This window comes from Plectropomus leopardus, chromosome 8 (genome assembly GCF_008729295.1).
Source record: "Plectropomus leopardus isolate mb chromosome 8, YSFRI_Pleo_2.0, whole genome shotgun sequence".
Classification (NCBI taxonomy): domain Eukaryota; kingdom Metazoa; phylum Chordata; class Actinopteri; order Perciformes; family Serranidae; genus Plectropomus; species Plectropomus leopardus.
In genome coordinates this window covers 30,833,903-30,846,109 of record NC_056470.1, presented here as the reverse complement: position 1 = coordinate 30,846,109, position 12,207 = coordinate 30,833,903, and the positions used below count along the sequence as shown (strand labels likewise).

Here is a 12,207-nt window from a genome sequence, read left to right as displayed (position 1 = left end):
CTATAGAAACAACCCTCATCCCTACTAGGGCTTTATTGTCTACTGCAGCCCACCATCGCACTACTCGTTCCCCTGCAGCGCCGAGACTCTCACCACGCTTCACACCCAGCCCAGAGAGTCGACACTCCAGCTTCCAGCACCTGCTCCGGTTGCACCTGAACACCTTCAACCAGAGACTAAGCATGCTGGAGAGCAACACGCTTGACATGAAGGACAGCATTCACAGCATGGGGGACCAGCAGAGTCAACTCAACACCCAGCTGAAGGAGCTCCTCGCGTTGCAGTCAGCTGGGGAGAAGAACAAGAAGATTAGCGAGCTGGAGAAGAGCTACATGGACATGGACACCCGTTTGAACAGACTGGAGGGAAGGCTGGAGATACTGATTGACGGCTTCACAGCGTTGGCTCAGGAGATAAACAAGATGAAACGTGCTAGACATGTGTCCCGTTCGCCACAAGAAAGGAGAGTCCCGCCTTCACTTGTAACAGTCCTTGAACTCCCAATGTACTCAACGCCTCGGCCTGCAGTCAGAATCATACCGACAAAAACGCCATTAACCAGGAGAGCCACAGCGCCCAAAAGCATACCGACCCCAGGCCTCCCCGTGAATAAATCCAATTCTGCTCCTCAGAGAGAGAGAAAACTCAAACCATTACCCACCAACACACCAGTAAAAAACACAGTCACAAGGTCCAGAAGTCAAGTCTCAACAGTCAAGTTAAAGACCAACCTGAGTAAACCTACGTCAAAATCTGCTTCTCAACCGACAGGGAAGCCTGTCACAAAAAGGCCTGAAGGTAGGAGGTCCGCTGGGGCAGCTAAACGTGTTTCACAGCCAAGTCAAACAAAACCAAAACAAGAAGCCATTACAAAATTTCAACTGGAGCCTCCATCTCACAAACCAAAGCTTGACCAGGCCAATAAAAAAGATTCTTCAAGCTCGAAAAACAATGGACGTAACAAGTCTTTCAGATCAGATGCACCAGCTCCAAGGGAGGTCCAGGAGGGTCGAGAGTCTTCGGACGGTGATGCAAAGAAAACGTCAAAGCCAAACAACGGCAACTCGTATAAGTTGGTCTCTAAAAAAAACAAGACTTCTGCAAAGATCACAGTCACAACCACAAAACCTACAAAGGTCACTCCTGCTAAGAAAAAGTCAAACACAACAGTAAAAAGGGTGACTCCTGCTAAAACCAAGGTGACTACTACAAAAAAGAAATCCAACATCACAGTAAAAAGGACGCCTCCTGTTAAAGCCAAGGTTACTACTGCGAAGAAGAAGTCCACTACAACAGTGAAAAGTAAATCAAAGTCCCCAAAAACCAAAGCTACTACTGCGAAGAAAGTGACAAAAAAACCCCAGCAGAAGAAGAAGAAGACAAACGCTCATTCTGGCGTTTTGGATCTACTGCGTCTTTTACAAGGAGATCACAAGTCAGCAAAGCAGAAAAAGCATCAAGACGGTTCTCTTCATGTTGTCCTGGGAAGGCTGGCCATTCCTATCAAAATTATCCCTGATGATTAGGGAACAGTGTGCTATATTTTATTTTTTTTCCCATTGTTTTTATATCTCAAGACTCTGATCCAAATATTTATGTCGATTACTGACACCACGTCAATTATGAAGGGACTGATTTTATGACACTGTTATTTTAGAGGGACTTTCCAGATGTTTAATGCCATCCTGATGTGGTGTTATGATTTTTATACCATTGGCTTTTAAGGTATATTTTTTTATAATCTGAACGATTGCACAAAATCCTGCTATGAAGAGTTAGCTTAGCATTAGTACCTCTTGTGTGTATACATTTGTCCGTTGTGTTGTGGCCAGACTACCTCAAGTTTTACAAGTATCATCCCCAACCCTTTGTTAGATTATATTGAAAACCCCATGCCCATCTTTTTTTTTTTCTTGCATTCACATGGGTTTGCCATGTGGGCATTTCCGATTATATGTGTTGGTATCCTAGAAACACTTCAATGTTACTTTGTGAAAAGGGCTTATTACTTGCAGTATATGTTTTTTGTGTTGAATGTTTTTAAACAAAGAGCCCCAACATGTTTTACAATTTGGATATTTTGAGGTTTTTCATTGTCATTATTTGTAAAAAAAATTAAAATTTAAGGATAAAGAGCCATCATTTCACAAACACGACTAACGATGCAACATCTTGTGAATGTACATGCTGACACAATAAATATATGCATCCACTGAAAAGACAGAGAAAACTAGAGTTGTTCTGATACTGATACTAGTATCAGAAATGACAGTGATACTGACTAAAATGTTCAGAATCAATATCTGGGAGGCAAAAATCTTTTTCTCCAAGAAAAACCTAATAATTTTGTAATGCAGAGAGTTTTAACGGTAATGAGACTGACTAGCAACCATTAATTAATTGTTATGGATGTTTATGGCCTCAGAGGATGAATTCAAGTGGTTTTGGTGATTCCTTGGCTTTTCAGTCAATGCCACCAGCAGGTCAAATGTATTTTTTCCAATACTTTGGTTTATGAGAAATTACCGGGAAAACTAATGACACTCCCACCAGCCTCTGCTGTACTCTGTACCTCCAATACATCATCACGTTAGCACTCGGTCATTAGCGTAATTCCATAACAGATTTGCGCAAAACTCAAGCAATATCTTTGCCAAAATTGTGTTTTATCGTTTTGCGTTTCTGCAAAGTGATGTTATGTAACTTCGTAATAACATTCCAGCGTGAAGAAGCATGGTGTATGTGGCGTGTTATGTGAGCGATACTGGAAAGGCAAGCCCCTTTAATGTGGGAGCGGCCATGTATGGGCAATTTCTGGGAGGTGATAGTCCATGAATTCACAAAGGAATTGTGGGTTTAAAACTTCCAGATGATCCACTCACGTTTATGCGATGCAATAACACCTCTTGTAGCGCCTGCTTCATCGTGCCTGAAGGAGCCAGTTCCTACCGACAAGTGCATAGCCATAGCATCGTGTGACCTATAAAAGTGGTGAAAAAAGTGTTTCCATTGCCTGAAATACCACCTCATGCAAGTGTAAAAAGGTTTTTACCATTAATCGGAGTATTTTCGAAATTGACTTGTTTCCATTTTTTTGTATTTCAATTTGTGCAATTTGAGGGTTAATGGAAACCTGCCTATGCTGTCTGCATGGCTGTAGACTCTGTCTGATGGATTAAACCTCTTGGGAGCATTAATGAGCAGAGCCTATTTCATGATATTCTTCCAGTTAGGTTATAAGACATCTCGGACTGGTGTATAAAAAATGTCATGGGTTTAGCAACAGGATGTAATCCTTGGGGTCAAAGACTGCCAGCAGTGGATTTCATGGAAACACAACCTTTTGGGGGAATCTTATAAAAACCAAAAACATGTAAAAAGTTCAAGCATCTGTCAAATACATTAGCTCATTGACATTTGACATGAGTTATATAACCAGAAAACTCATAATGAGGCCAATGTATTTTGTATTTACCTGTTTTTGCCCCACTGGTGGCAAACCAGTAGTTATTGAAACCAAGGTATTGGATGCCTACCACCGAATGTTTCCTCTAGTAAGACTGAGGTTCGGTTTATTCAGTGAAGATCTCTCCTATCACTAGCATTCAGAGGAATGTATGGAATGCATAGTAAGTAATGCATAAAGGTCATATCTAAGTTTAAACTGTGTGCATAATTGTTTAGTTTCATGTCAGTGTGATGTGAGAGCACATTGTTTGTCATGTTGTGTTAATCATGAGCTGTATGCATTAATAGCCTTAAGTTGTGAACATTTTTAGCATTTTCCCATGATCAAATCTATTTTTATGTATTTTTTATAACCCAATGTAATCAGACTATACTCACTTAAATCTTCAAAACAACACTGACTGAAAAGACTGAGCGAACTACACCTTACAAACTATTGTACGTCTCAGGAGGTAGTTTGAATAGTTTCCCAAAGCAAGTTCATAGCATGGAAGTCCTCTCGTTGGCTGTTGACGGGCGGAGCTGCCAGAGGACAGGTGAGGTAAGACGTGGCAACCTGTACAGATCTGTCGTTGGATGAGCCTTTGCTCTGGTGGCAGTGGCGATGTTTGCTTGGGTAGAAGGCGTATTGCTTGGCTATGTCACGATAAACAGAATGACTTTCCTCTTTAACTTCTCAGCGTCTTCTTCTACGTCTCTTTATATCCGTGCCATCTTTACTCACCTCTGTTCTGTTCCAGTTCTGGATTTATGAAGCTTTTGTTTCAACATTGTCTTAAATCTGGTGATATTTTCTCTGTTCCTGTGTAAAGGTGTTCCTCAGTTTTGGCTGCCCCACACTCATATTAGAGATGGAATCAACATCTGAGACATGTTGAAAGTTTTAGCAGCGGCTGTGCTTCATCCATCTCCAAGCAGTATTTCACAGTCTTTTTTCGCTGGGAAAACAGCTTGTATTCAGGGCAAAAAGCTGGGTGTGAATATAAAGACTAGTGCTTAGTGCAGATATGTTCATTTACTGGTTGGAATAACTTTGTCTGAATGACTCAGTCCTTTATTGGTGGTTAAGGTTTGTCTCGGGTCAAGAAGACTCCCCAAAGGACACAACTCACCACATGTATCACCTCTTGCAGACTTCCCAGCTTCCTGTCTCATTGTTCTTTGGGTTACAGCTTGTATCCTCCTTCAGTGGAAATATTTGCTCAAACACATTGTCTATTTTTATTTCAGATGTGCTGCAGGATACACTGGCAACCCACTGCTCGGGCAGAGATGCACTGTTGGCAGCAATGAGGTCAATGGTACGTGATGTGTTTCAATCCAGGGTCATGACCAACATTGTTCCATCTTCTGGCTTTTTCTTCAGGGGGGCACCGAGTTATCAGCCAAACATTGGTATAAATAGCCGCCTTGTTGACCATCATCAGCCTTTTAGCAAATACAATGACATTCACCGATGGCTGATATTTTTCTGTTGTCACATTAGTTTTCTGAAGGCTAAAAAGCAAGGCTTGAGACTAACTGTGGCATGTCATCTAGGGGACAACAGAAAACACTTATTCTACTTTTCCGGGACGCCTTCAAGACTCACCACAAGGGACACACACTGATGTGAATGTGAATGCTGCAATGTGAATGCTGCATTATGAACAACAAATCCGTGCTGACTCAGAGAAGAGCAAGTTAACATTAGCTGTAAGCAGCCGGTGGCTGCAACTAACAGTTTACGAAGGTTGCATCAGTTTCATTATGATGCATTCAGCATCTATTCCATAAAAATGAGTATTAGGCAAAACTATATTATAATGCTCTCATGATGAGTTACAGTGTATGTATGTATCTTCTAAAATGTAGCTTTTGGTGAAAAACTTATTGAATGTATATTAGAGAGGGAATTGTGAAATATTATATAAAGTAAAAAGGCTTTTGATGTAAATTTTTTTAAAGACGTTTTTAATTTGTCTGATGGAAACTGTGCTCATTCAAAGGTAGTGTAGAAGTGTAATAAAGGGCTGAATTGCTTTAAAACTATTACTTTTTTTTCATAATGAATATTTCTTTGATTTGATGATTTGATTTGAATCCAAAAAACATATTGGTATCAGCTGTCAAATTAATTGTTTTAACATCTGTATCATCCCAGAATTTTCTATTGGTGCATCCCACATTCTTTATCTTACCAAAAGTTTCAAAGATTTCCTTTGTGTAATTAATCTGAATTTAACAAAGTGTCTCTAAATAGAGAGCTGGTACATAATCTGCTCTGCTCTCCTGCTCCAGGTAACTGCTATAACTGTGACCAGAGAGGAAGTGAAGGCTGCACCGGTGGTGTGTGTCGCTGCAAGGTGATCAAACAAACCGACCGTCTGGTTATTGTTATCATTCGTGTCCTCGCTCCCACTCCTAAGGTAGATTAAGATGGACTGATTGCATTGTATTTTTCTTTGATACTGTGTCGCAGATGAACGTTGAAGGCCCATCTTGCTCCAGCTGTAAGCCTGGAAGCTTCCATCTCAGCCCGCAGAACAAAGATGGCTGCCTGTCCTGCTTCTGTATGGGCGTCACTCAGCAGTGCTCCAGCTCTACACACTACAGAGACCTCGTAAGGCCTTTAAAGGGTTCATGACACAATGACGTGGCAGCAGTGCTGCGGTTCATACCTCTGAAGTTTGCTCTGGATGAAGCAACCATGCAAGAACATGTTTATGTTTGCGCTCATCACACCAGCCTTAAGTCACATTTGCCAACCTGATTTTCCAGGGAGACTCCTGTTAGTCATTGCCACAGTAAACGACACAGTTCTCCCATATTTCTTCCCATTTATGTCAGATTGCCAAACCTTTTTTTTTTTACTTTCCATTATCACATGTTTCTGACACAGAAAGGCGTGTATGTGTTCTTCGGTTCTATAAGTTGACTGTTTCCTCCTTGCTGGCGCTTCCCCCGACTTCTCCGAATCAGGCGTGGCTGACCACGATACAAGTGAATGACGGGGGGCTCTAGCTGGGTTTAAGGGGTGCCCTGGAGGTTGGGCATAACCTGATTTACCCTCATCTGCAGCAGCAGATTACCAAACCTTAACCCAAAAACTAAATCAAATTAGAGGTATTTAATATATAAACACTTTTGCGTTATTCATTATTTTGTTATTTCCACTCTTTAAGGGGCTGTTCACATGGTAACAGTTCTTGCATGAAACATGAAACTTTTGTTGCAATTTGGCCTTTTGCTCACACAACAACAGTGTTTTCGGGGCGTTTTCGTTTTCACAATGTTATCGTATGAACATGGATTTTTTTTTTTAACGCAAAGGAAAGACTTTTCCGGTTTTAATCGGGCCATTTCTATGTAAACGTGGCCTAAAAGTCACCAGAATGCAGTAAATCTCTGAAACTCAAATATATCTGGAGGACGACCCCCAGACCCCCTGATTTGGTTTTAAAATCCTCCCTATTTCTAAGGTCTCAAGGTTGGGAAGTATGGCCTTAAGTGGTTCCAAACCAGTGAGATCACATCCATCAGTGGTGTTGGAGATTGACTGGCATCTCCCCAAATAGGCAATTATCTCTGCACATCTACTCTCTCCTGCATAACTGCAAGTTTAAATTTTGACTTCTTGTCTCTCAGAATTTCCCCAGTGCTAAAGGGTGAGAAATGTGAACTCTACAAGGTCACATATAGACTTAATATTTAGAATAAGTCTTACAAGAGCAAACAAAAAAGACGGCTTGGCACCAAAGTGCTGTGGCCTGCCAGTGTAGTAATTTTAACCGATATGTGGAATATCAAGCAGAACATTTTTTACCAAATGTCTGGCAACAAAAGCATCTCCCACGCCTGCTTTGGATGGTATTACCTTTTTTTTTTTATCTTTCTTCTAATTCTCTTTTGCCGAGCTCCAATGTTACATAAGCCCCCCATTGTTTCAGAGGCTTTCTTTCTTTCTTACATGTACTGCAAAGATCGACAATAGCAGCTGATTAGCCAGTTGTTATGAAATCTGCACATTGTTAGAGGCCAGTTTTGGAGATGATCATCTCTGTCTCTAAAGTTCTGATAAATTTACATTATTCTTAAAGTTCAAGATGAGTTCAACGACTGAAGTCTAGTTTGTTTGGGTTTTTTGCCCTTAAAGTCGGCTCCAATTCTGAATTTTCTCATGAACTGACTTTTTTACTCTCCCGACAAGGTTCATGCAGTCAGCAAAGTGAGCCATATGTCCAGCCACATTTAAAATTGCTTTAGTAATATTTTAATTTTTTATATATTTTTGCACTGTATCTTTTACTGGATCTTGATTGTATTCTCAAAATGTGCTCCCCGCAGGTATCCTCAGTCTTTTCTCCAGGGAACTTCCAGGGATTCGCTCTGGTGAACCGTCAACGCACCAACCGCATCGCCACTGGTTTCACGGTGGAGGTTTCCACTGAAGGCACTCAGCTGTCCTACACCAACTTTGACTACCTGGGACAGGAGCCTCATTACTGGCAGCTTCCAGGGGTCTACCAGGGAGACAAGGTCAGTATCCAAGAGCGCATAAAGCGGCTTAATCAGTGAAAGTAACTCGAGCAAGACCACGAGCCCCTTAATGCTTAATGTATAAAAGGGGCTGAGCAGCACTCATCAGACACTTGTAGACCATTCTTATTCAATCTCTATTTTGCTGCTTCGTCTTGCTTCAGACCTCAGCCAATCTTTCTTTTCAAGCTTTTTCAGCCTCTGCAACTTCTTTGCCTCCATTTAATCTTCTTTAATCTGTGTGCACAGGGTAAAACGATGTGCACAGCACATAACATAGCTCTCTCTTTCTCTTTGTTTTTTGCCTCTGCGCTCTCTATAGAAAGATTCTTTCTTTGCTCGCACGAAACGAGCAGATCAGGTACAGTAACGTCAGTCAGTGGTTTTCATGTTGTGACTGTAGTCTTTTGTTTGCCGTACGGTGTTTGGCATGCTTGGAATAACTGTTGATGTGGCATTTTGGGTCATACTAAATGCCATACATTGTACTTTTTGCATATCTGTACATGGTGGATTTACAAACATCATGCTTTGGGGTTTTAATAATTGTTTTTATTGGAAACACTGTGTTTCGCAGCAGTTTTTGCAGTTTGCAGCTGAAGTTAGCCACCAAATGTCTGTTAGATTCGACCACTTACATCGCAGTGCATTTTGCACACAGAAATTGCTTTCTGCTCCACATCACATGAGCCATGTAAACAGATTGATCATTAATGGTCCATTAAAGAACTTCATACCATTTAACTTTGCTCGAATAACACTGCCATAACACTCCCAAATACCATCAGCTCAGTGGTAAGGAAAGTGATCAAAGAGCTTGCTTTATCCACACCAATAGAGCGACTCGCACTCGGCAGAGGAGCAGCTGAGGAAGGATGCGTCTATTTGGAACCTAATGGCCTCTGAACGTAAAGACACCCGCAGATCCAAAAGAGCTAGACAGGTATTTGGTATAAACTGCACTGTAGAACTTTAAAATGAAGGTAACACTTCTAATGAGAATAACTGATGCAGTGTTTGTGTCATTAACACGCTGACAGTTTGTGGACATTTATGGAAATAAAATCCCCTTAGTTCATAGATGTAGCAGCATGGAGGTTTACCTTGGTTTGATGAGGGGTCACTGAGCAGAAGCATGTTGTGTCAGACTCTGCGTGTGCATTTGCATGTGTGTGAAATATAAAGAGGTTGGATCAGGAAAGTTTCGAGAGTGCAAGAAGTTGTTGATTTATGAGTTTTGTCCGTGTGAGTCAACTGTTTGCAGAGAAAGCAATTCACCAGGGTCCGAACTAGGGATGGGAACGGAGAGCAGGTTCCAAATTGTTTGATAATCTTTTGAAGTCATATGAAGCCGAGCTTATCAATTCTTCATATCGATGCTGGGCTGTTTTTTGACAGCTGCATGTTACAAAACCATGAAATCAAACTTGTGTCTACGTTGCTGAAAACTCACAAAAAGGAGGGGTCATTGTGAAGAGGAAGAAATGGTCCAAACCGTGGCTTCATGGAGAAAGATGACAACAGTGTTGCTTGTAACATCTGTAAAATGATTATTTTAAGTTCAGGTGAAAACACCAGCAATATGCTGAAATTTCAAATTTTGTTTTACTTGATAGGGACAATGTAATTTAACTCTGTTTCAATACAGAGTTTGAAACTGATGTTTATAGCTACATATTTCTAATTTCCAACTCTTGTCCCTAGTTGTCCCTTGGACTTAAATTCCAGGACTGCCATGTATTCATACTTTGCACATAAATGCTTCCCAAACAAGGGTTAGCCCATCTGTTAAAGAAGGTAAATATCTGGTTATAATATATTTGATGAAAACAAAAAGGCTAAAAAAAAAAAAAAGTCATTCACACTGTGTTCACATTCAGATAATAAACCATATCGATAACACTGAAAACCTGTTTTGGCCAAATTCTGGAGAAGAATTGCTAATGGCATTGGTATCAATAAAATCTTATTCCCATTAGAGATGGGAATCACCAGATATACAATTTCATCACAATACTCTTGTCTCAATGCAACATTATTGCAATTTTAAATGTTTTGTGATATGCTGAGTATAGTGACATTTATTACAATATATTGGGATTTATTACCTTTTTCAACTGCAAATTTTGCCAACAAAAGAAAAACAATATCTGCTCTCTCTAATGAGATAAAGTTTTAAGATTAAGTTTTTTACATCATTTCCATTTTCAATATTGATCATATATATAAAACAAAAAAACGATACTTGGCAATATAGCTATACAATATTGCCATATCGATATGCTGTATCGATATTTTTACCCCGCCCCTAATTCCCATCCCGAGTTCAAACATTGTTGTGCAGCAAAGTCAGACATCACAGACTCAAAGGCATGACGGAGCATGTTCACCTGCTTGCAGTGATGTACGTCAGTTTACAGCGTGAAAGATCAAATTCTGAAACTGTCTCCATCATTTGGTCTGTTCCCATGGTTACACATCTTCTGTATCCCTGGTACCCGACTTTCCGCCTCCCCAGGGTGACGTCAGAAAGCTGGATGATGAGGTCTGGGCGCTCTTCTCTAACTTCTCCAACGGACGAGCCCGTTCCCATACATCCTTTCCCTCTTCCTCTAAATCCTCCTCATTCTCCTCCTCCTCTTCTTCTTCTTCTTCTTCTTCTTCTTCTTTCTCTCGGATCCCATCTTCCTCTTCCTCTCGCTGGTCTTCGCGTAACATGAGCCCCCCTTCCCCTCCGTCGGGTATCTCCTCTTCTGTTAGACCAACCAGACCCCAACACTACTCCCCAGGCCACTCTCCCTATCTGCAGGTACACTCTGTCAGAGATTACAAAAAGGTTTATGAGCCTTTTTTGTTTTTGGGTCATATCGGTGACTTCTTGTGTTTCTCTTTGGTGCGGATCAGCAGAGCAAGAACACGTTGAGCAAGACTTCTGCTCGTGCCTCTGGGGACAGCAAGGTAGACAGTGGCATTACTGACTGGTTTTTGGTGCAAGTTAATTAACAACCAAATGTCCTCAGTTTGTCCAGGGCGGTTAAGAAACTTGTAGCAGCACCGAACACATTAAAATTGCGATCTACTGAAGTAACACACAATATATTTAGCTTATAAAGATGGATAATTCACACAATACCAGTGCTCAACTGGGTGGTATTTTCCATTGTTAAGCAAATAGCTCCCACTCTGTGCTGTCACTGTAATTGTCCACTTGAGAGTAACACTGGTTTTTGCAGTCCTCTGTCATTATACTGTTGTCTGCCTCTTAGTGCAGCGCATGTTAAGCTGTCATTTTCACATTATTGACAGTGGAAGTTGTTGTTTTAGTTGTCAGACAAAGCACAGTGCAGCTTCTACGCTGTTATCAAACTGTCAGCGGAGCCTTTAACAGCACTAAACAACATGTACTTTAAAGAGTTAAGCTTTATGTTACACATTTTTCCCGACATTCTTGTTTGGCTTTTCTCTTGCTCGCCTGCTTCTCTGCCTGCTTATTATTTGGTCTCGCTTCCTCTCTCTGCATCTGTGGCTTATTCTCTCATGCCTCTCCTTCCTCCTCTGCCTCTCAGTACGCTCTGGTCTACAAAGGTTTCAGCTTGCACCAGGATGATCTGCTCTACTGGCAGCTCCCAGCGCAGTTCACAGGGGATAAGGTAACTGTGACAACATCGGGGTGACGGCCCCTCTTGACCTCTAACCCACACCCTCAAGGTCACAGAAAACACACACATTTAGCATCCTCCAGTCCTCCCACTTTAGCCCTCATCCTCCCCTCTGTCCGCTCCCTCACATGTTCACACTCCCTACCTCCCCGTCCCGTCCGGCCCCCAAAGTGTCCTCTAGACTCCCTGATTTACATTCATCCTCTGTAATAAGCGAGACATTTACCATGTTATCATGACAAGTACACACACACTTTATCTGTCACATAAAACTAGAAACGAGGAATTACTCCAGAATTTCACCTCCTAGTTGTCCGTGATTTAACCCTTTGAAACCTACATTGACAACACTTTTTGTCTTGTTTTATTCAGACGCCTTTCACGAGATTTAAAGCTTTAAACTCCGGGTTGATTTCTTTTAAACACAGGTAAAAAAGGCATTGAGCAACTGGGCAAGAAATGTCTCGCAAATTGCAAGAAATTTGTAGATGTCGAAAAATTTTCAGAGAATTATATTTTTAATTGTCGTAATTATATATTTCTAATAATTTTAGAATTACCA

The 12,207-nt window shown here is 41.1% G+C and overlaps 1 protein-coding gene across 1 annotated transcript in view; it reads left to right on the top strand.

Moving 5' to 3' along the window:
* The window catches only part of hspg2 (heparan sulfate proteoglycan 2), a 148,022-nt gene that overhangs the window by 86,804 nt on the left and 49,011 nt on the right, over window positions 1–12,207 (top strand). The window contains 9 exon segments of the mRNA XM_042491785.1: window positions 4,699–4,769; window positions 5,749–5,813; window positions 5,930–6,070; window positions 7,795–7,986; window positions 8,309–8,347; window positions 8,825–8,929; window positions 10,505–10,795; window positions 10,891–10,944; window positions 11,553–11,636. Coding sequence (XP_042347719.1) covers window positions 4,699–4,769; window positions 5,749–5,813; window positions 5,930–6,070; window positions 7,795–7,986; window positions 8,309–8,347; window positions 8,825–8,929; window positions 10,505–10,795; window positions 10,891–10,944; window positions 11,553–11,636 — 1,042 coding nt within the window.